At 43.7% G+C, this 23323-nt stretch overlaps 1 protein-coding gene across 1 annotated transcript in view; it reads right to left on the bottom strand.

Annotated features, from left to right (window-relative positions):
- Positions 1-23323, bottom strand: part of zswim8 (zinc finger, SWIM-type containing 8) — a 40197-nt gene continuing 16874 nt past the window's right edge. Inside the window, 20 exon segments of the mRNA XM_038737021.1 lie at positions 1-2609; positions 3838-4016; positions 6047-6166; positions 6266-6436; positions 6759-6936; positions 8382-8879; positions 11320-11543; positions 11642-11931; positions 13070-13292; positions 13472-13627; positions 14827-15148; positions 15563-15687; positions 15814-15912; positions 16322-16505; positions 17963-18142; positions 18312-18443; positions 19560-20290; positions 20293-20873; positions 21084-21259; positions 21504-21705. Coding sequence (XP_038592949.1) covers positions 2406-2609; positions 3838-4016; positions 6047-6166; positions 6266-6436; positions 6759-6936; positions 8382-8879; positions 11320-11543; positions 11642-11931; positions 13070-13292; positions 13472-13627; positions 14827-15148; positions 15563-15687; positions 15814-15912; positions 16322-16505; positions 17963-18142; positions 18312-18443; positions 19560-20290; positions 20293-20873; positions 21084-21259; positions 21504-21705 — 4975 coding nt within the window. The 3' untranslated portion in view covers positions 1-2405.

Below are 23323 nucleotides of genomic sequence, written 5' to 3'. Positions count from 1 at the left end.
TTTGTGTTTTGAATCATCTTTATTAAGTAAACTCTAAACTTTTAGTATTGCTTTTATCTTTTTTTATTCTTTTCACTCTAAATTAGAACCTTTTGCAATCAGCACATATAGAACTTTTCAATCAAGCTACGCTTTATGAGGAATACAAAAATATCACAGCACATTTTCTAAGTCACCTTCACCTGTGAGGTCCAGAGCCAGTCAAAGAGGTGGGTTCAGAGCCACAGCAGCTGCCTGGACAGAGATGGAAAGTCAACATGTCTTAAAGTAACAGCACCATGGTCTACGAGCTAACCACGCTGAAGAAAGGGGCCCATCAAACACACCAATGTGTGTGATTTCTGACAGGGCCCAGTGAATGTTTGGACTCGTGTGCATCACACAGCTCATCTCAGCAGCGCTGTCCTGGCCTTTAATAGTGTTTAGACCAGTGAGCTTCACTGTCCCTGTGTGAGACAGTCTGCAGAGTCAATGTAGTGGCATCACAAAATCACAGCTGTAGACTCACAGAGACGAGATGAGCGGCATACTGTGGATTTTGGGAAAGACCTCAAGGAGCCTCTAAATTCACGCAAAAGTGTGAACTGAAGAAGATCCAAAAAAGGCAATCCAGACTATTCCACTGTGTGTGACAGTCCTAGATGCTTCCCAATAAAAGCAGACATTAGCCAAACCAGCTACTTAATCAACCATCTTTTCTCTCTTGTAAAAACAAACCATACTCTTATGACAAAGCATACATTTCAGCTTTGTGTGGCTTGTCCAACTGGGTTTTTAAACCAGTAAGGGTTTAACTACTGCCCCTTTGTGGCTGATGGGGGACAAAGCATTCAATCACAGTTGTACACAAGGGGAAGTACCCTCATTCCTGTTGGGTCCACCGCACTGAGGAGAATATACTTCACCTAAAAATACACTTGGACAAGCTACACAAAGATAAGATATATATAAAATGTTTTATCAACAGTGGCTTCTAACTGTATGTGTGCAAGGAAAAGACAAGGATGGGGACTAAGTGACCAGCTTGGCAAACATACAACGTTAGTGTGCTTTCCTAAACAATTTAATGGGAAGCATGTGAGACTGTCTATGCATCTGAACGAGTCAGTTGGATGCTGAAAAGGAGGGCTGGGTATGGACTCTCAGTACTTTTGAGTGCACACTGATGTGTGTTTGCATTACTCTCCATCAAAACTTGGATGCACCCAATGATTGATTTATTTTCATGTAAAACTTCTTTGATCACTGGATGTAAATTCTAATTTAGTTTTATTTACTTTATTTTAGCTGAGATATTGAACAGTTATGTGAAGACAGCATTACAGACGGAATTTGACAAGCTTGGCTTATTTTGAAAAATGGCAAGGTGGCTTTTTTTAATATAGAAAATTTTTATATTTAACAATATAAATATGTCGCTTTACTGAGGTCTGAAAAAAATTGCATCAGAAAACTGATAAACTGAAAAATGATTCCCAGCCCAACTGCCAAGTCATAACAAAAGACTGATCCAGATGTTCGAAGTGTTGCTTGGCCACACAGTGGTTAGGTGGCCTCTGGTTTTGGTCTGGAGCTGTGCTCACGTCACTCCTCAGGCAGGCTGAAATGTACATTTGGATCCCACACAACAACAACAGCACCTTTAACATCCTCTCATTCTCTTCCCATTCCATTCTGCATACATGTCATATTCTATACAAAGTATCAAAAAAGATTAAACAAAATACTGAAAAATCCTCACCTGTACTCACAATATAATTTCTCATATTAAACCTTTTCTTCCTTGCAAATCTTCCTTTTCTCCCACTCTGCAAAGATTCAGATCCATAGTGACAAGCTTTTAGTGAATGAGACATCACAGCACCTACCACTCTGGACAGGAATGTTGCAGCATGAAAATGACCCACACTCAGTGGTTTCATTCAAAACGAAACTAAACAAAACTACAAAACACTGGAAACGAAGTGAGGATGGAGGGTGAAAGATCCCCGTCAATGTCTTCAGTTTGGGGGAAATGGAAAAGACGAGTTAGATAAAGAAAGGAAGGAGTACACTTTAATTCCACAGTTACACAAACATGAACCATGATAAAATGAGAGTGAGGAGTCAGTCAAGATCAGAGGAGAGCAGGAAGGTGACCCGGCTTCTCCTCTGAGCTGTGGGAGGACAAACGCACACAAAAAAAGGAAGTCTCTGCGGGTCAGGGGTATGGGAGCTGATTGTACTGCCTGTGTCACGTGTTGGAGTCCACGTTGCAGGGAGCAGGGTCCCTGACACAACCAGACAGCATGAATGTGGCCGGCTCAGTGCAATGGCAGTAGCAGTGCTGGAGGCCGAGTGGGCGCTGGATGGGACTCCTCAAGCCCAGGTCCGGGCCTAGCACACTCTCGCCGCGAGCGTGCTGCTCAGGGGGAGAAAGTTGCCATCTCCAGGGAGATCCGCTGCCACAGCTCCTTGGTCTGCTTGCCTCTCTTCAGGTTCTGCAGCACGTCGTTAAACTGCATCATACCAACAGGTGTCAGGCAGAAAGCACCTCGAGCGCTGCGGATGATGTTGACGAAGTCATCGTAGTCGGCAGGCGTCAGGTGGATGAGCCGGTGGTGGATATACTGCAGAGAGAGAGAGGTATGATTGTACAGGCAGCCTGAATGGACCGATCAGAGAGCACTGAGACGGAGCAGCACTACATGATGTATTAAACAATGGAGAATGAATCCAGACATGGCAGAAGCTGGAGCTGCTCACTTAGCCTATTACCTGAAAAGGTTACTCCCACTTCCTCATGTGCTTCCAATTTGAGTGAATTTGAGTGAATATGAGTATTTGGGGCTCGAGCACAAAACGTGCGAGGACCCTACTGAAATGCAAGGAATTCTTTGTTTTTCCCAAATTAAATCACAATTTTGGGGCCTAAACCTGCTCAAAAACTCACAAAACTTTGCACAAAATTCAAACATGGTGAACATTTTCGTGTCATATGGTTTTTGTGCACGGAAGTGGCAGAATGGCTCGCAAGCAGCCCCTAAACTGCAGCCCCCAGCCCACGTTTTACTGAAATGTACAACATTTTTGTGGCAGATGTATCATTTCCAGACCTACAGAAAAGCCTCTCGGAGCCATACCTTAAACCAAACAGGAAGTCGGCCATATTGATTTTAAAATGCAATTTTTTGCTCATTTTACAGGCTCTGTACTTTAACGTCTCCTGCTAAAGAATTAAACTGATCAATTTCAACTTTTCCCTGTGCAATCTAAATGTACTGACGATGACAAATTGTGCTATCTGTGAGTTTTCCTCAAAGGCCGTGACCCTGGCCTGGCGTGAACAATTAATGATTTGCCAACAAACAGGAAGTTGTTATAACTTCAGTGCACACGGCCAGATCTGCACTTAACAATACATGTTGGATAAAAGTCCCACCCTGAAGCCAATATTCACTTAATGACATACTGCCCCTCTGCAAGCCCCTACGCACATCACAGCGCGAGTGCCCGTCTAACACTGCTTGCAGCTTTAATTATTACTAATATCTTGATTTGTTGACATTCAAATATAGGCTGGACATGTAATTGACAACTTGGGTGGACAGACAACTAAGCACTGTTCTTTGTTTTTCTGGTAGGAGACAAAGACAGAGCAAAGCAAGGACCACCTGGGGAAAATCTCGACTGCAACCAACCATACATGACTCACCAGCTGGGATGTTGTATAAACCAGGATTTGTTTACTGACATTTGCGGGCTGATTGTTCTGCTGATCAAACTGCACTGGTGTCTGTCCGTCTACCCCTTAATGAATGCAGCCAGGGCTGCAGCGTAGATGCAGACGTGTCGTACCTGCAGGTAGGCCTGTTGGCAGCGCTGGACGAGCTGGTGAAAAGCAGGTGTTCGGAGGTGGGCGTGGATGTGGGCGGGGTTCAGCCTCTGTAGAGCCTCCATGATGATCTCCTGCAAGACGAATGGACTGAGGACGCCTTTAGCTGCTCCGACACAGAACTGGTACACATAGTTGACTCCTGACAGGGAGAACAGGCAGAAACAAGAAAGAGAACGACGCTGATCGGATATGTAGATAGAAGCTGAAGTGATGGTTAACGAAGAGGAGTGAGTTTCTACACTGTATTTTGTGTCAATTCAGACTGAAGTGTCAAATGAGACAGTCATAGTATAGAGATCACATACATACAATCAGTGAGTGAGAACAGAGCGGTGCCAATAACTGGTCTCTTTATTTACAGCTGAGCCCCCGTACAGGTGCAGCTCAGATCATTTACAGACAGTCCTCTGTTGAAACCCAGTTTAGAGTTGTTGTGCAATGTAATTGGACCAAACAGCTCATCTGTCATGTAATATTCACTTATTTATTCAACAAACCCCCTTTTTTTACACAGCTATTTGTCGGATAAACTCTTTCACAACAAAAGGACAAAAACCTCCTGAAGCGAGCGTAAACCCTTTTAGTGATACTGTGGAAGTTTTGTCGTATTTTGCCATTTACCAGCTGCCATACCAGCTTTTCTAACTAGATAATTCTAATAAAAATGCTTGGATGGAAACATGGCTTTTTGGTTAGATTAGGTTGGCCTACATGACAATTTTAGATCAAGCCCTTTAGAACAAATCTATGTGCAGCAGCATGAGCAGGTCTTTGTTTCAAATTCCTCTGTTTGGTAAGTATTATTTTACTATGAAGCCTTTCTGATTTGCACCCATTTGCCCTGATACATTTTTGTTACATTACTATGCAGCTAATACAAACTCTATACTTCCTGTATGCATTCAAATTCAAAGCCTGAAGTGTATCAGTGGACAGAATCCCTTAATACTGTGTTGGGAAAAACTTGGTGAGTGGCATGGTTACTGTACCGTACTTCAAATGTAGCTATCGCCATCTTATTATGTTGTTACTACAAGATACAGTTTGGCTGGAACAGGAACATTTTCCCATTTTTTCCCCATTTATTTTGCCTTTTTTTACCATTGCATTTAAATTAAATCAGAATGTGCTTTTTACCCAGTGTTTCCCACAGGATTTGGAGAGACTATGGTGTGTGGGTCCGGGGCCCGAGAGGGTCCAGTAAAGTAAATTACATGTGTCTATTCACTTTTAATGGACACATGTTTTATACTTTCTGTGAATATAATCCAATTAATCTTATTTCCATCCTGTATAGACGCCTTATTTTGACGTTGTCACATGTGTATCCTCAAGTCCGACCTGATTTGATAAATAATGTTGTATGTGGTTCTCGTACGGCGTAACATGAAAACTTCACAGCCTCCCTTCAGGTAGGACTCTCATACTGCAACACTTGTCTTTGTAAAGAGACAAACTGACAGGATAAAGTCACTAACTGCCTGTCAGCTCGCTCTGGTCCTTTTCAGTGGATTTAATAATGTATTACTCCAAATTTAGGTGCGGCTAGCTTAATCGCCTTCTCACAAACAAGTAACAGAAACACTCAAAGCGGGTCAAACGTTTGTTGCTTTTTCTAAGAAGTCAGCCACAGATTGACTGGATGTGCTAAGAGACAATTCAGCAGAACAGTGTCTGCAAACGGTCATTTTTGCATCTTTCTCTTTAAAATGAGACCCTTTAAAATGCTCAATGTCAACGTATTTGTTCTGTAAAATTTCTTCGGCGAACATTTGGTGCATCCCTAACACATCCATCTGAAGTGACTGAATTAAGTAGAGTTATTGTCATTATACATGATTATATTGCTAAATTTATGGAAATGTACATAATTTATGCTTAGTTGTGAAAGCCCCATATGTGAGCTTCACTGTGAAGTCGTTGATTCAACAGAGGTAGTTGCGTCTGCTATAAATAGCCGCTATGACAAATGGGTGTATGTCAGCACAGCACTGTGTCCAGTCCACAGTCGCCTCTGCCTTCTGTTCATGGTGCGACAGTCATTAAAACTAACATCAGTTCTTCCTTTGCTCACTGTCATTGCAGTTTGTCTGCTACTAGCTACAGCAGACAGAGACTTTCTAGCCCTGTTGATAGAATGTACCAGATGCCTTAACATGGCAGGCTCACCTAGTCTTGCAGCCAGTCCTAGCAACCATTTGACATCCTCAGTGTAAGGTGGACTCCTGGAGAAGTTGTTGGGGTGGTCATTGTGTGCCCTCCTGCCCAGCATCTCCAACGCCAGCATGCCTTCGCACAAAAGAACAAGAGAGATTTGTTCAGTTCATCTACTGTACTATAAGCACATTGGTTAAAATAAAATATATTCACTGGACTGAAACTCCTCACCAACTCTGTAGGCAGAATGCAGGTAGTGCAGGCCCTGTTGGCTGATTGGCTGGCTGTGCTGCTCGTCCTCTGCTGGGAAAGGAGTGACCAATGAGCCAGGCTGGGAGGAGAGGGAGGGCAGAGATGCTCCCTGTATGGCCTGGATGGTGGGGCCCGTGTGGACGCTGCCTACTGTAAAACAGGCACATCATACTGTTTAGCGCCGACCGACACACATAAACCCACCCCGAGGTCCTGTAACATTTACCAACGTACAATCTCTAAGCTAGAATTTACATTCGTCCGTAGTTACACTTGCATTCACACTGATAATTAAGGCAAAATGCAGGGCACTCTGAGAACCCTGATGGTGTACTCATAGAGTGTGGAACGCTGGACACTTCTCACCCTCAATGGTCGCTATCTTTCCTATTTTCAAACTTGTGAAAATGGCAGCTGAAACACACACAGACACAGGAAACTGCAGAGAAACACACTTGTGTGTCATCCTGACCTGCTACAGTGGTGCTGAGGGGCAGGCCCGTCTCAGTGTGGTAGGGATGGACGGCGATCTGAGTCATGGACGGTACTGGGACGCCAGGGAAGGTCACAGCTGTGGCTGCCATAGGTGGCTGAGGGCCAGTGGCCACTGAGAACGGGTACTGTGCACCGATGAAGGCTGGGTGCATTCCCTGAGGGGACACACACACACACACACACAATTAGCTTGTGTCACCTGCCACATACATTCTCACATAAAAGTGTGAGAATGTGTGTGTGGCACAAACAATATTTATTTCACATGTAAGGACTCATCTGTATGTCTTATAATAGGATACCAAGTAACTCTATGGGCTTTTCCACTAGTGATAAAAGCCACCATCTACAGTTATAAAATTGTTAGGCAAGTTTCAAGTACATTTTTTGAATTTCATGTTTTCATTATCAATTCATCAGCCCTTATTTTCTCAATTCATTAATTAATCCTAAAGTAGGATTTATTTAGGACTGATTTTAGCATTTTGCAGAGAAACACAGAGAGACATTATCTGGTATTACGTTAGAAGACACGATGCAGACACGATAAGACCAGGTAAGACAACATTGGGGGTGGTGAGGGCCACCCTGCTAGTGTGGGAGACCTGGCTTCAGTTCCCACTGCAAGACACTTAACTCCTTGTTGCTCCAGAGGCGTGCGACCTCTGACATGTATAGCAACTGTAAGTCGCTTTGGATAAAAGCGTCAGCTAAATGAGTAAATGTAAATGATAGGCCAGGCCATAGACAACAAGCCTCCTCCACATGTGAAAATGGAATTGTAAGCTAAAAACAATCCAAAATACGAGTTGTGTTCTTAGAAAGCAAGAAAATTGGAATCGGCAGATCACACTCGGTGCATCTCTAGTGGAAACACACAGCTGACTGAGACGTGCTGATTAGACTGCTCCTCTGGTGTTTACCAACCACTTGATTGACATTTCTGTGAAACTCCTGCTACATACTGTATCTCACAGCAGCTTGGAGGCAGAACAACGCAGGTGTTATTTACATGTTAACATTTTTAACTGTCAGTGCTATTTCAACTCCTTTCACTGTTTACACTGTGGTTTGCATTCTTCATCGCTTTGCGCCTTTTCCAACTCTTCATACTCCTCTGGCTTCTCCTCCACTCTAATTACACCAGCAATGCACTTTAGCATCAGCTTTTCAACATCCAGCATTCGCACCATCTGTAGTTTAAATTACAGTCTCCCCGTACAAGCAGACATTCACCGCTTTGTTGGACAAACAGTCCAAAACTTAGAGACTCTGTTTACTCTCTTACACGTCTGAGATAACCAGCAATCAATTACAATCTAAAAAACAGCACATTAATAGATGATGAAAACAGTCATTAGTAGCAGCCCATAATGTTTTCCCTAAACAACAAGTGAGTTTGGTATTTTCAAACATGTACATGTATTTTGTACACTGACTGCCTGCAGCTATTTACAGTATGTAGTTTTGAGTCTTGTTGTGAAGACAGCATCAAAACTGTACTTTCAAATTCTAGTTGTGGACACTCAAATTAGCTGTTTCTTAACAAAAAAGGAAATTCAACAAAAAACCCACTGACTGTATGAAGACGGTTTCTGACCTGTGGATATGCAGCCCCAGACACGGGGAAGACGGTGGGTCGGGGGACGTGCTGCAGAGGGTGTCCCAGGTACTGGGGGGTGCAGACGGTGGGGAGATGGGCCTGGATGGTGGTGTACGGGTGCAGGCCCTGGCTGTGGGGGTGAGCCATGGCCTGCCCGGGCATCGGATGGGACTGGTAGATGGTGGAGCCTACAGAGATGACGGGTACGACGGCTGCGGCAGTGACTGAGGCTGTGACTGTTGCCATCCCCGGAGACTCCATGTTGGCTCCGCTGTCGAGGACAACACAGGTGGACTCTGGGAGCCTCCTGCCCGAACCGCCGTTGGCCCCACAGCGCCCAGAGGTCTCTCGCTGCTGGCCTGAGCCCCCGCCCACTGACTGCTCATACAGCCAGTACCACTGGTGAGCCACCTCAAAGAGAACCTCAGGGTACACACCTCCACCCTTGGCTGCTTCCTCTACCGCCATGCAGGCCTTCTCCAGCATCACATTGTCCTGGAGGGGGACAGGGCCAGAAGGGGAGAGACGGGAAGTGAGTTTAGGTAGCGGAAAATGTAAGATTAGTGAAGAGGAGAGCACTACGGATCATTGATGTACTTTTTTTTTTAAATACAATAAATCATATATTGTCTTCACATATTTCTTCATCAGTATGGAATGAATACAATCTCATATTTCGAAACAAAGAAAAAAAGCTTTGAAACCTTGACATCTAATAGAAAGTTTGGCAAGTTTTAAACTGAGTTCTGAAGGCTTGCATAATGTTTTGACAGGCTGAAAAAATGAAAACATATAAAGAGAAGCACTGTTAAAAGACTGATGCGCTTGTGAAGGAGGAAAACTCAAATACAAAATCATGTTTACAGATATTTGAAGTATAAATATCATACTGTATGTAAGCCTTCAAAAGTTGCAAAACCTTCATTAGATTTCAAACTTTCAAACCCAGATTCACCCTTTCGAAACATTTTTCAGTTCTGAAATATGACTTGATATTCATCCCATATATCCGCTAAACACCTTTTCAGATGTGATTTTAAAGACTTTAACAACAACAACAAACATGTGCAACAGTATGCATCTGCAAATTGGATTATGTATTTGCAATTTAATCCCACTCTGAAACTCTGAACGATTCAGCTGACTAAATTCAAGGTTGTATTGTGGTGCCAGAAGTTATTTCAAATTCAGTTCTTAACGTCAGATTTAACTTCCTGACACTCTGCAGGGAGAGCGAACAAGCACTGATTCAACCACTATATATCTCTCCATTTCCTTCTCACAGGTCAGTCAATGGTATCAAGCCACACATGTTGTGTCGTGTGAAACTTGGCTTGTTTGCGTTCCTGAGCTGAAATGGTATTTTATTCTGCCACCACTATTTGAAGTTTTGTTCGTCTAAATGTTAAAATCTGACAAAACTCAAATCTGTTTTAAAAGTATAAAGAATATAAAACATTAATTCAGTTTTGAAAACTAACTAGAAAACAATTTTTTGAGAAGTTCTATTTACTGTTTTTATACTCTACAGATACCCTTACCTGAATGAGTGATGATTTTAGCCCTTTTCTTCCAATTTTAAGAACGGCCGTGTTGATGCTGTTGGCCTGAGGGGGGTGGAACCTGCCATGTGGTGGGCAGCTGCTGCTTATTACTGAGTGAACCTGTGTCTCTGCTTTTCCCCCTTGGATTCCATTCTAATGAAAATTAACTCAGTCAGACTTCAATTCAAAATGTTTCCTCTTTTTTGAAATTTTTCTCATGATTTTTACTACTACTACTATTATCATCATCCTGAGTTTCCTTTCATTTATTTTATTTTCCCTCTCTTTTCTTCCATCATGCATCCTAACATTTCCCTGTTCACACCTCACACATACCAACACTTTGTAGTAGATATCACACCTTCACTAACATAAATGAGAATTACCGCGCCATTGTTAATTGGCTCCACCAACTGGTCAAATTGCAGTTTCCATCCATGTCGTCCAGACTCATATTATAAATGTAGTAAATACTTGGAAGGAATTGAATAAAAAGGTATAAAGTGTATTTTTGGCTAAATGGAAGTTAACACTACACGGATGATATATACAGTATCTCACAAAAGTGAGTACACCTCTTACATTTTTGTAAATATCTGATTATATGCTTTCATGTGACAACACTGAAGAAATGACACTTTGCAATGTAAAGTAGTGAGTGTGCAGCTTGTATAACAGTGTAAATTTGCTATCACCCCTAACTCACGCTCCAATACGCTGTTTGCAGTCACGTGATTACGATGGCTCAAAGAAAAGGCAGAATGGACGAGATGGAGGAAAGCCCGTACTGTGCTAGTCACTGTTTACTCATTGTGTCGTTGTCATTGTGGGGGTTTCAGATGTTTTGGGGTGGGGTTTTATGATGTCACAGTGTAGTTGACCTTTGGTCTTTTTGATATAAAATGTTATCACTTCATTATTTTATCTTATTAGACTATTGTGTGAAATGATGTTAGAATTACTTACTTACTACATCGATTCTTAAGTTATGGCCAAAAACATGTTTTTTGAGGTCACAGTGACCTTTTAATCAGTTCATCACCGTATCTGAGTGGACGCTAAATTTAATAAAATTCCTTCCAGGTGTTCACAAGATCTCGTGTTTTTACGAGAATGGGACGGACGGACAACCAGAAAACATAAAGCCTCTGGCTACGGCTATTTTGGTATAAAAACAACAAAAGGTTTTGCCACTGGCGTACACTACAGATACCCAGTTAATCTGATACTGACCTAATAAACTGACAAGATGTTTCACATTGACAAAAAACAAGCTATTCTCCTGTCATGTGAGACCAATCACACTTGAATACACATTCAGCAACATGTTCTGCCGTGTTCAGCAACAGGCTCATCAATTACTTGGAACGGTAAACCCACTCCCACAGTACCTGCTCTTTGCATTGCACCAGGGCTCTCTGGATTTCATTAGGATTAAGGGCGTGAGCGTGAGGCAGGCAACTCAGGGCCAGCTCTGCCGCCGCCCGAACCATGTTGGGGTCCCGGGCCCGAGATGCTCGGTCAGCCAGGGATGCCACCTCCGGAGGGGTGAGGTGACCGTCCCAACACTCCACCAAAATGTTGAGGGCAGCACTGCCGATCTCCATGGCCTGGCCTGAGAGAAAGAGAGGGAGGTTTAGTCAGTGCATTTGAAAGTCTTCATGTTTCTGATCTGCAACTCTTTTTCTCGCACGCACACACACCGCCCCTCACCAGTGATCCAAGACACATGGGAGGAGTAGGTCCTGGACAGCCAGTTGGGTGAGACAAAGTTGTGGAGGCCAAGAGCATACAGGCCAATCTCAAAGGCACACAGGTGCAAGTTTCTGTGGGGCCCCTGGTGGCCCCCACTGGCTGAGGGCTGGGTGAAAATGGAGGTGGAGGAGTTCCCTCCAGCTTTGATCAGCACCGTCTTGGCCAGCTCAAAGTAAAAATGGGCTGCTGCCTCTGATGGCTGGTTGGGCACGTGGGGGGCGTGGCACTCTGGACGTCGCCCTTTGTACCTGAATGTGGGGAAATGTGGACGTGTTAATCAGAATTCATCTCCGTTTTTTCAAATGTAGATAAACAGATCTACTGTAAAACAGTTTTGTTTTCAGGAAAATGACCTTTCCAGGCTTGTCTGGTCCTACTCTAGTCTGTACTGTTCTGTGAGGCCTCATACTTACTGTAGGCCTCTTTGTGTTTGTATTTTCTGCTGCCCTCTTGTTTGTCATGTAATGCAGTCTTATTTGACTAGTAAAAAAGTTGTATTTTCATTATTTGCTTCCTTTAAATGTCAGGTAACTGGACATAAAATTCAACAATTAACTGAAAGTATAAGAGCAGCAGACAGCCATCTGAAGCTAGTATTTAAAATAATTTCCATCATATGCAACCCTTATGTCCCTTTCCAAGACTGACAAGTCTGACTTTTCTTGAGGTGGATTTATAGTTGTACAAAGCAGTTATGCTACAGACAGAGCTGGGTTGTGTTTTCTCCTACAAATGCTGATGATGCTGGAGGAGGTTGTTGGGAGTGAAGACGACGTTACAGCAGTTGAAGAAAGGCTTAGTAACATTTTCTTTTTCAGTAACACACATTTGGCAAATACATTTCCATTGCAAGCCTTCTTCTCACTGCGACCCCCGCTCTCTATCCCCGTAAATGAAAGAAGTAATGAGACAAGGAGAAGTAGAAGTTACCTGGATGTGACTCCAGTTCTATAAGTATGTTCATAGCCCACCACCGCTCTGTATCACAAAGTCAATCAAAGAATGTAAACACAGTTACTGTGGCGGATATGATGAAATCAGGATATGGCCTGATCATGTATGATATATCTGTCAGTTGTTTTGGCATAAACAGGTCAAATAAGACACTGAACTGTAAATAAAGAGTCTACACTGTAGGTATCTACAGCAGGACCCCTTGTGTCAAGTATAAACCCAGCTTTGGCCTCCTTTATAAAATAGTCTGCTGCTGACCACAGGTTGCTGGGAGTTCACTTCCACCTGATGAGGAATCAGTCACCAGTAGACTCTGTTAACAGGCAGCATTTGTTCTTTTTTAATTCAATCTTTTCTTGTTGGTCATTTCAGTAACCCAGCTAGTGTGCTTTTACTTGTCTTAGTGACCTGATGAGGAGGAAGTCTGTTTACCTGCTGGTGTCTGTGCTCTTGGCCCTGGCCCCGCCCCCTGCCCTGCGAGAGCCGCTGGAGGAGGAGGAGCCCAGGGAATCAGACGATGAACTGCTGATGCTGTCACTGTCCTGGCCCCGCCCCCAGGAGGTTGCTGCCCAGCCGCCCCGGAGCGGCCGCCGGCTGAGAGTGGGCGAACTGTCTGAGGTTGTCTCCGGAGCACTGCTGTCGATACTCGCCATGCCTGTCCAAACAACATGTATGTGAAGCTCTTTCAGTACATGGTTCAGTTTTGGATTAAAAACTCACTGTATGTACGCTATCAGGAAATACCACGTATCTGACCCAGGCTACAAATAAACACTGCCTGTCTTACAGTGTGGATAAAAGTTAAGGTGATCTGTGTAAAAAATCTGCACATACCGGTGTGCTTCTTCTTCTGCCGGACAGGTGAGCCCCAGCAACGCTGGCTGTATCCACAGCGGGTCCCCAGCGCCAGCCGACTGGGCACAGTGGCCTCCAGCTTAAATGGAGCTGTTTCATTCTGCTGGTCATTGGATGACGGAGGCCCATCTGATACTGCAAGGAAAGAAAACAAACAGAGGTCTAACTCTATCAAAGCCTACTGTGTTTTCACAGAGTGAAGTATGGTAGCACATGATATTTCAGAAATGTAAATCCAAAATCTGAATCTCTCACTGACTACTGCTACAACACAGCAATCTTGGCCATGATATTAACATTAGGTAAGGTAAGACAAGATCATATTAGCCCTTCAGACTAGGGCAGGCCAATACAACAATAATGATAATTATCACGATATAGTTTTCCTCAATCACAATACAACAAAATGTTCAATATACGTTTGATTGAATTAATTTGAATCACAAACAAATTAGCACTTCATTTTTTAAGATATTTTGTTGAGTTTTTTTTTTTTACTTTTCATAATTGTTTTGAATGTTCTACCATGTTTGGCATCAACTGTTTGTCATGTTCTGACCATAAAGAATTGTTTAATTAAAACCACAAACAACCATCTAGTTTCTTCAACTTTCACTCAGGAGCATAAATCAGCCTTTAAACTTGAAAGAAATAATGATTTGACATTTAATTATAGATATCGAATGATATGATTTTTCTTTTTATCATGATCACATTTTTGGCTATATCGCCCAGCCCCACTTCTGACTGATCCTCAATCCTTGTTCAAGACTAAAGGTGAGCGGGCTTCTGTAGTCAAGATCACTTTACTTGGGATTCTTTCTAATATGTTTTATTTGTTTGTTTTTGTCATTATTTTTTTATCTTAATATATTGTTGGATTATTTCATCCTTGTGCTGTAGTTAATATTGTTAATTACAATAACAACAATAATCATTGTTGTTGTCATCATCATCATCATTGCTATTGTTAACTATAATAACAATGGTAATGACGTGGTGGAGGGGTGGGAACTTTTGTACTTGAACAAGAATTGAATCAATACAGAACATTTTACGGCATCTGTGTTCAAAGAATGCATACCGTACTACTAAACTACTTGTTTAGTCTTTTATGTAAGAATAATAATAAATACTACTACTAAGCTGGGATTGGCTCGAGCCCCCCGCGACCCTGTACGCAGGATAAGCGGTTGATGATGGATGGATGGATGGACTACTACTACTACAGTATTACGTGTTACTACTTATTACTTTATAGTGAAAAACATGAAGCTGCTGTGGATGTTCTGCAGTATAATAAGACATGGCAGAGAGGGGATGGGGGTTCTCACCATGCTGCCTGGTCTCAGCAGGACCTTCCCCTGCTGAACTGTTCTGCACTGGGTTCAGTTCAGCCTGATGAGCCACCTCTTCACCAGCCAGTGCCACGGCAGAGGAAGAGCTGGAAGACGAGGCCGCTACAGTGGTCGCAGACGAAGAGGAGGGTGTGTGTTTGCAGACACCCCCGGTGGCCCCGCTCACCCCACTGTGTCCAGAGGCAGTGTGTTTGGATGGGCTGCGCTGGCTGCCAGCTGCTGGCTTGCTGGAGTAGAAGGAGCTCAGGGTCTGGGGCTTGTGGGTCTGACTCTCCCTGTCCAACAACTTATCCAGTATCTGGGGGTGGGGGGGTGGGGCAGAGGAAAGTGAAGTGAAAGAAAAGTGTTAGTTTGGTTACCCCTGGGGTAGAGCCAGAATATTTTTAACATCTAAGTCGCTGAATTAAGGGTTTATTTCCACCAAATCACAGTTGGTTATTGTTCTGTCAAGTTTTAATGAAGTTTTTGTCACCAAAATCATAATCATCAATGAAGTCGAAGTGTGAAAAACATTTAACAACAGCGTTCTCCAGGCACAGTCTTTTTCTCATTCTATTTCCAAAGCCAGTCATCTGCCTCGCCTCTGCTACAGCATGAAGAAATCAGTTTTCCCCTCAGGCAAAATAGTTTTTGATCTGCCCGGCACAGCAATCTAGCTTTACTTGAAAAAAAAAGCCACCATTTTCTTATCAAATCAAGGAGAGATGGCTACCTTCTTGAGCTTGCTCTGGTCATCCTTATAGGTGATCATGAGAGCCAGAGCCAGGTCACCCTTCACCCGTCTAGTTCCTTCACACAGCAGAGGATGCTCCGCCTCACTTACTGTGGTCTTCATACCTGCAGACAGACAGTGGGCAGTATAGATAAAGTTGTGGGGTGTGAGACAAGCGGTGAGGACAGAAAAAGAGACACTGAGAAACAGAAACTGAGAGAAATTAAGGAACGGGACAAGAATAAATTTACCGAGTGCAGCGACAGCAGCCTCGAAGCCCAGCTCCTCATCGCCAGGCATCTCGTTGTTACGGTTGCGGCTTGGCGGACGGGAACCCGTTGGGGACACAACTGCACAAACAATATGGAGAAAAGTGAAAGGGATGTTAATTCTTGAAGTTCCCATTTAAATATCACAGTTTAGCCAAATAACAGTAATACTTCTTCAGTCACTTTGAGTTGACCCTTCAGGCAGGAAGTATACTCCAAAGAACACATACACAGGCCAACACATGCAAAAAGTCAGAATTATTTAATTTGATGATTAGATCTTATATTATTGTCAAAATAATCTTGTCAAACATAATTTGCATTAGGTTATAAAAACTTGTTTGGGACGCAAGGTGGCATAACACATCCTGTCTGTATCTCAACTGACAATCTTAAAACTAGGAAGGACAGAAACAATTCAATTGCTTAAAAACAGTCTTGTGGTGGAGTTCAACATTTTAACAGTAACTTAACAGTAACTGGTGCTTACCTGGGGTACACAGTACATCAAAGATGAAGCTGGCTAGCATCAGAGGCAGCACAGGTCTGTAATCACAGAAGTTTCCGTCTCTGAGCTGCTCGGCTCGCTCTCTGATGGCTGACATCTCCACCAGGCCCAAAGGAATCTTCTTCAACAGAGCCACCACCTCCGACTCCTGGTAGGCCAGCTTCACCTGGTAGACCCACAGAGATAACATCAGTATGTGTGTGTGTACATGTTCACCTCTCCACATTCTATCAGCATATATTCATAGTTCGGATACGACATATACAATAGACATACATGAGGTTTATACAGGAATAAGGACACCCTCCCCAAAATGACCACTCTGTGTCTATCTACATTTATAGCATTTGGCAGACACTCCTACTCAGAGTGACACGCCGATATGCTCAGTCTTCACTGAAACAACACTATCCAGTGCACTGGGCCTGCATCAGTTCTCTTTTGTGGCTAACCTGCTTGTCATGGATAAGAAATCATTTAGTTCTTAATTTGTGGCTGGGGAAAATTATTTGATATGGGCAGACCTAGGGTGGAATAAAAACAAGAAAAAAAAAACAACAACAACCCACGTGGCACTCTTCATTTTCATCATTACTAGCATCATTTTTTTCAGTCAATGAGAAAGCAATTGTCTGGCCACTTACATATCTGTATGGGGTTTTGATATTTGTTGCTGAGGCACCCCGGTGGCCTCTGGGGTTAAGGAGCCAACTATGAACACTGAACTGTTTCAATTCCTCATCTCTCTCTCTCATCTGTGCACTGTAGCTATATAATGAAAAGTATAGATACGCAACATTTTGGAGAGATCTGATTGTGTGCTGGTGGTCAAAAGGAGGCAGAGATGAAAGTTAGCATAATCCATTTTTTGCATCACAGAAAACCTGAAGGGCAATTTTGCCCAGGCATATGTCTCCCAGTGTGTTTCACTTTTGTTTACTAATTTTTGAATACTATTTTTTACCATTTTGTTAATCAATTAATCGTTTCAAGCAAAAAGTGTGAAAAAATGTCAAACACCATCTAGTTCCAGTCGCTCAAATGTGAGGATTTGTTGCTTTATTCTGTTTTATGTAGTTGTATACTGAATATCTGTGGGTTTTTAGTGTTTTTGGACAAGACATTTGAAGTTATGTTTGGTGTTCTTCCACAACATTTTGTAATTTCATAGGCAATCAATCAATTAATTTAAAAAGTAACTGGCAGGTTCATCAATAATGAAAGTAATTGTTACTTGCAGTCCTACATGAAATGACAATAGATTAAACAATTTACATGGCCTCAGGAGACTTTGATTTAATGAGCCATAATGATTAGAGGGGAAAAACCCTCTTAACAAATGACCTATCACTCACTCACAGCAGCCAGTAGATCCTGACTTCAAATGCTAATGATGGTTCAACCTTTCCTCAGTGCTTGGCATACACAAAATTTTACTTTACACTTCTGCATAAACAGAATATAATTAGATAATAAAGACTGCATTAAAGCCACAGTGTTTTACAGCATTATTAATTGATAATAGAAAAAATAAATGTAACTCTACAAACACTCAATGCAATTTACTTTTAGGATTGTTCTGTGCATGCAGTGTGTGTGTGCAATTAGGTGAGAGTGAAAGACCTCCAGAGCTTTGGTTGATGCCGGTGGTCTCTGGAGTTCCAGGGAGAACATGCCGGTGCTGAAGGCCAGGTTGTGGAGCTCCAGTCGTTCACTGAGGACAGTGAGGAGGAAGGCGGCTTTGGACAGTGTGTTAGTGGCTACCTGCGTCTGACGGGTGGTTGACACCTTGCTCTTCTTACCCTAAATCCAGCAACCAGGGAAATAACGATGACATCAGGACATGAAACTAAACTTTAATTGTACTTTTTAGTTTAGAACATTAAGACTGAACAACAGAAGTAGAGAAGACAAGTCAAAGGTAATCGGAGAATGTGTACCAAGCTGCCGGGACTTATCTGACTGTATCTACCTTAGTCTGCGGCTGCTCCACTTTCAGGTCTGGAGGGTTGGCTAACAGGTCTGTGGCCAGCTCCACAGCTAGCCGGCATGCCTCATTACTGTAGCCATGAGCATGTAGAGCCTCTGCACAAGCAAACAGCACCTGCACACACACACACACACCCCAGTATTAAGGTCAGTACAGGGGTTTTGACACCTGTGCTGAGTCTGAAAGTATTTTTGTAAAAAAAGTAAAAATTAAAGCCACTGTATGTCACTCAGTAAGATCTATAATGAGCTAGCACTTTGATTGAAAAGTAACATTCTGTTCACTTATAGAAAATTCCTTATTTCTTTTTTTTCCTTTTTTTTTTTTTTTTTTTCCAGCCTGCATCTTAATTTTGTAGTTTTGGCAGTACTTCATTTTAACATTTTATTCACAAGCTTTGCTGTAAAGACAGGTGGACACTAACACAACTAAAGGCAAGCAACAAGTGAGTTCAACTTTAACTTAATGATCTAAACCAGTTACTTGGAGGATGTAAATGAAGGCAGCAGTATGCAACAATACAAATCCAAACTGCCACACCGTCAGTGTGTTAGGTTTGTCACCCAAAAGTCCTGCACTTAATGTCAGTCATTAGTGAGTGCAGGCCTGTATTTTAGAACTTAAAGTTCTAAAATACAGGCCTGCACTCACTATTTAGAAGTTTCTTCAGTTCTGTTCATTGTCCTCCATTGTAGTCCACCTGCAATTGGTTAACAGTGTAATTACTTAGTTTTTTTGTGAATGGGTTTGGGTCTGATAGTAAGATGTGGCAGCCTGTAATCTGCTAGCATTAGCTAGCAGATTAGAAGGTGTCTCTCTTTCATGGGTCCCGATGTGGTGATGCCAAGTGACCAGGCTGTCAAAAATACAGCTTACCAACAGGCACCTCTGACTGCAGCACTATGTGTGCAACTAATGTCAAGCTGTTTTAGTGCCCACCCACACAGATATTGCGCCACTAAAATTACAGTACTGACATTGTCAGTCTGTACCAAAAACACTGCACTGTCGAAGTAGAAATTTATTTCAAATTTTTTCTTTTGGTAACTACAATTCTGACCAAATAGCATGAAGCTGTATTATGCGTGTTAAAAAAATGGGAATAGGATATTTTATGCTCAATGACATGAGTAAAGTACAAGTTTTATCTATTTTTAATCCATTTCTGTAAAGATCTGCTGCAAAGTTCTGAACAATGAACCAGCACAACATTTGGTCTTCCTTCCTTACCTCCATGCGCCCCTCCTGCTCCAGCGGTTTCATCCCTGCAAAGATGTCTGGCTCCTCCTCCTGGTGGTTGTCAGCCAGCTGTCTGTCTGCTCCCTCCTCTGAGGCAGCACTCAGGTAGTATGCCTGATAGTCATCCTCACCCACGGATTCTCCTCCTGCAGCTCCACCTGCTGCCTCTGCTCCTTGGTTAGCTAGTCCACCTGCAGCTGCTGCCCCGCTTCCTGCTGCTGGTGCAGCAAACGCCGCCTCTCTGCGGCTCCGCGGTGGCTTGGCAGACGGTTGAGTGGTCCCTGATCTAGCTGTAGTGGTGGAAGTGGAAGGCTGGGTACTGCCTGCCGAGTCTACATCTTCCTCTCTGTTCTGGACAGGCTCCACCGCCAGCTCTGCAGCACCAGGTATGTCCATAACAACCGGCACTGTCTCTTTTGGAGGGAAACAAGGTGGAGCAGGCTCCGCAGCAGGAAGTCCAGCTGAGGCATGGCCGACATGCTTCGTTTCAAACATCTTGCCCCCCCCGTTGCTGCTGCTGTACTTGCGTGAGTCTCGGAGCAGTGGACTTGGGGAGGGCAACATCTCTGGCGGTGGAGGGAGAAACTCAAAAGTGTTGCTGGCCTCAGCCCCCAGAGCCAGACTGCAGCCATCATCCAGGCTGAGCTCAGCCAGGTCTGGCTCCAGGGAGCTGTCTTCACTGCTGGTTCTCCGCTTGGCGTTGGCATGCTTACCACCTCCTAGCCTCCACTTCCTCCGGGCCCTCCTACAGATGCCCCCTTCCCACCTCCCTGTGTCAGTTTCAGTTTCCCTCCAGAGGAGGAGCCTGGCCCTTTGTACATGCACTTCCCTCCTCCGTCTTCCAGGGACAGAGAGACGCTCCCTCCCAGACGGACCAGCATCCCTCCCCCTCCGCTCACTGACAGACCCTTCCTCTTGGTCAGTATGGTTTCCTTGGGTCGCACTGCCACCTCCTGTTGGGACGAGTGACCACTTCCTCTACCTTTATAATCCCCCCCAGCTCCACCTTCAACTCTCACCCCTCCCCCTGGTTCAGAAGATTCTCCACCCCCTCCTGCAGCAGCTTTGGCTCCTCTCTGGAGCTGCACTGCCCTGGACCAGCAGAATGTGGCGCTCTTCTTATCAGCGCTGCAGTAAGTGATGCCCTCCAGCGGGTAGGCCACCTCCCAGTTGAAAAAGCAGGACTCCACGGCGGGCTTGAAGCCCTGGAACAGTTTATCCAGGGACTTGCGATGCTGTCCTCGCTTCACTATCTCTATAACTTTCAGGTGCCACTGCTTCAGCTGACCTGACAGTTCCAGGCGCCTGGAATAGAGCACAAGTTTTCTTTTTTACTTCAAGTCCCTACTTAACGATTTCACTGGACAATGTCATTAAGATTAGAGTAAATTTTAAGTCATAAATGTAGTGATATTACATAACTCCACCATGGAGTTTATTATATTTCATGACCAAATTCTGTAACAGTTTAAGAAGAACCATAAGCAGTGTGCAGCCAGCTGTCAGTGGTCTGACCTGCAGGGGCTCATAGTGGGGTCGAGCACTGCCAGCCTCCAGAGCACCACCATCTCGTCACACATGCTGGCACAGGCATGAGCCGCCACCTCTGACTGGCCATTGCTGCGCCCCGTATGGCCACTGGCACTGCTGTGGGACGCTGAGGTCCGAACACTGTACCACCAGCTGATGATCTGAACACAGACAGACAACTCAGTGAGGTGTGTGAAAGCGTGTGTGTCGAAGAATGTGCAGTATGGAACATGTACTTAAATTTTAAAGCATTTCAAATGAATATGTGAGGGAGGTTTAGGTCCTCTCCCATGTCTACAGCAACTTTTCCCGCTACATTAACACCAACATGCTCATGTGTAGATTTTTAATCTTTGCAGTGGTTTACTTCCAGCGGCCAGATCTTTTGTCATGTTGAGGAGGTACCTGTTCGTAGGTGAGGCACTGCTCAGTGAGGATCTCAAGAAGCGGGGCAGCGTTGCTGTCTCGTCTCTTGAACATCTCCCTGACGATGGACAGAAGGTTCCAGATGCCTTCTGGCTCTCTGCCCCTCAGAGGTCGCAGCAGACACGCCCATTCAGCGGCGGCTGGTGGCTCCGTGGACGACAGGTACATGGAGTTTACATCACTATGGTTTAACACACACACCATTGATTTTAGTCAAGTATTGTACATCAATCAGAAAGAAAGAGGGAGTGAAATTAAAATAGAGTAAAAATAAAGTAAGGATTAAGTACACAAAATACTCAAAATGAAGAATGTGTCACCCAGCATGAGGGTAAAGCTATTTTTCATATTTTTAACAGTTCTAAGCAACACTGGAGCTCTACTACACAGAGGTATGAGCTACACTCACCTAAAGGATTATTAGGAACCCATACTAATACTGTGTTTGACCCCCTTTCGCCTTCAGAACTACCTTAATTCTACGTGGCATTGATTCAACAAGGTGCTGAAAGCATTCTTTAGAAATGTTGGCCCATATTGATGGATAGCATCTTGCAGTTGATGGAGATTTGTGGGATGCACATCCAGGGCACCAAGCTCCCGTTCCACCACATCCCAAAGATGCTCTATTGGGTTGAGATCTGGTGACTGTGGGGCCATTTTAGTACAGTGAACTCATTGTCATGTTCAAGAAACCAATTTGAAATGATTGGAGCTTTGTGACATGGTGCATTATCCTGCTGGAAGTAGCCATCAGAGGATGGGTACATGGTGGCCATAAAGGGATGGACATGGTCAGAAACAATGCTCAGGTAGGCCGTGGCATTTAAACCATGCCCAATTGGCACTAAGGGGCCTAAAGTGTGCCAAGAAAACATCCCCCACACCATTACACCAGCACCAGCAGCCTGCACAGTGGTAACAAGGCATGATGGATCCATGTTCTCATTCTGTTTACGCCAATTCTGACTCTACCATCTGAATGTCTCAACAGAAATCGAGACTCATCAGACCAGGCAACATTTTTCCAGTATTCAACTGTCCAATTTTGGTGAGCTCTTGCAAATTGTAGCCTCTTTTCCTATTTGTAGTGGAGATGAGTGGTACCCGGTGGGCTCTTCTGCTGTTGTAGCCCATCCGCCTCAAGGTTGTGCGTGTTGTGGCTTCACAAATAACCCTAACCCTAACCCTAACCCTCAGCTTGAATCAGTCGGCCCATTCTCCTCTGACCTCTAGCATCAACAAGGCATTTTCGCCCACAGGACTGCCGCATACTGGATGTTTTTCCCTTTTCACACCATTCTTTGTAAACCCTAGAAATGGTTGTGCGTGAAAATCCCAGTAACTGAGCAGATTGTGAAATACTCAGACCGGCCCGTCTGGCACCAACAACCATGCCACGCTCAAAATTGCTTAAATCACCTTTCTTTCCCATTCTGACATTCAGTTTGGAGTTCAGGATTGTCTTGACCAGGACCACACCCCTAAATGCATTGAAGCAACTGCCATGTGATTGGTTTATTAGATAATTGCATTAATGAGAAATTGAACAGGTGTTCCTAATAATCCTTTAGGTGAGTGTATATGGTGCTTTGGATAAACAGACAGTCCTAGTGGTAGATAGTGGGATAACAAGTATTCCTTTAACCTTCAATGTGACTGCATTCAATTCAGACTTCAGGAAGTATCAGTGGAAATGTTACATGATCCTGTTAACAGATTAGTGTTACTTTTACTCTGGGTTTGTGTCTTTTTCAAACAAAAGGTTGACATGTGTATGCAGCACCGTATTTGAAGTA

Source organism: Micropterus salmoides, unplaced genomic scaffold (assembly GCF_014851395.1).
Source record: "Micropterus salmoides isolate LMB-PRFRI ecotype aquatic unplaced genomic scaffold, ASM1485139v1 Ms_hic_scaffold_22, whole genome shotgun sequence".
Classification (NCBI taxonomy): Eukaryota; Metazoa; Chordata; class Actinopteri; order Centrarchiformes; family Centrarchidae; genus Micropterus; species Micropterus salmoides.
Note: the sequence above shows the minus strand (reverse complement) of the source record. Positions and strands in the feature narration are given on the sequence as shown.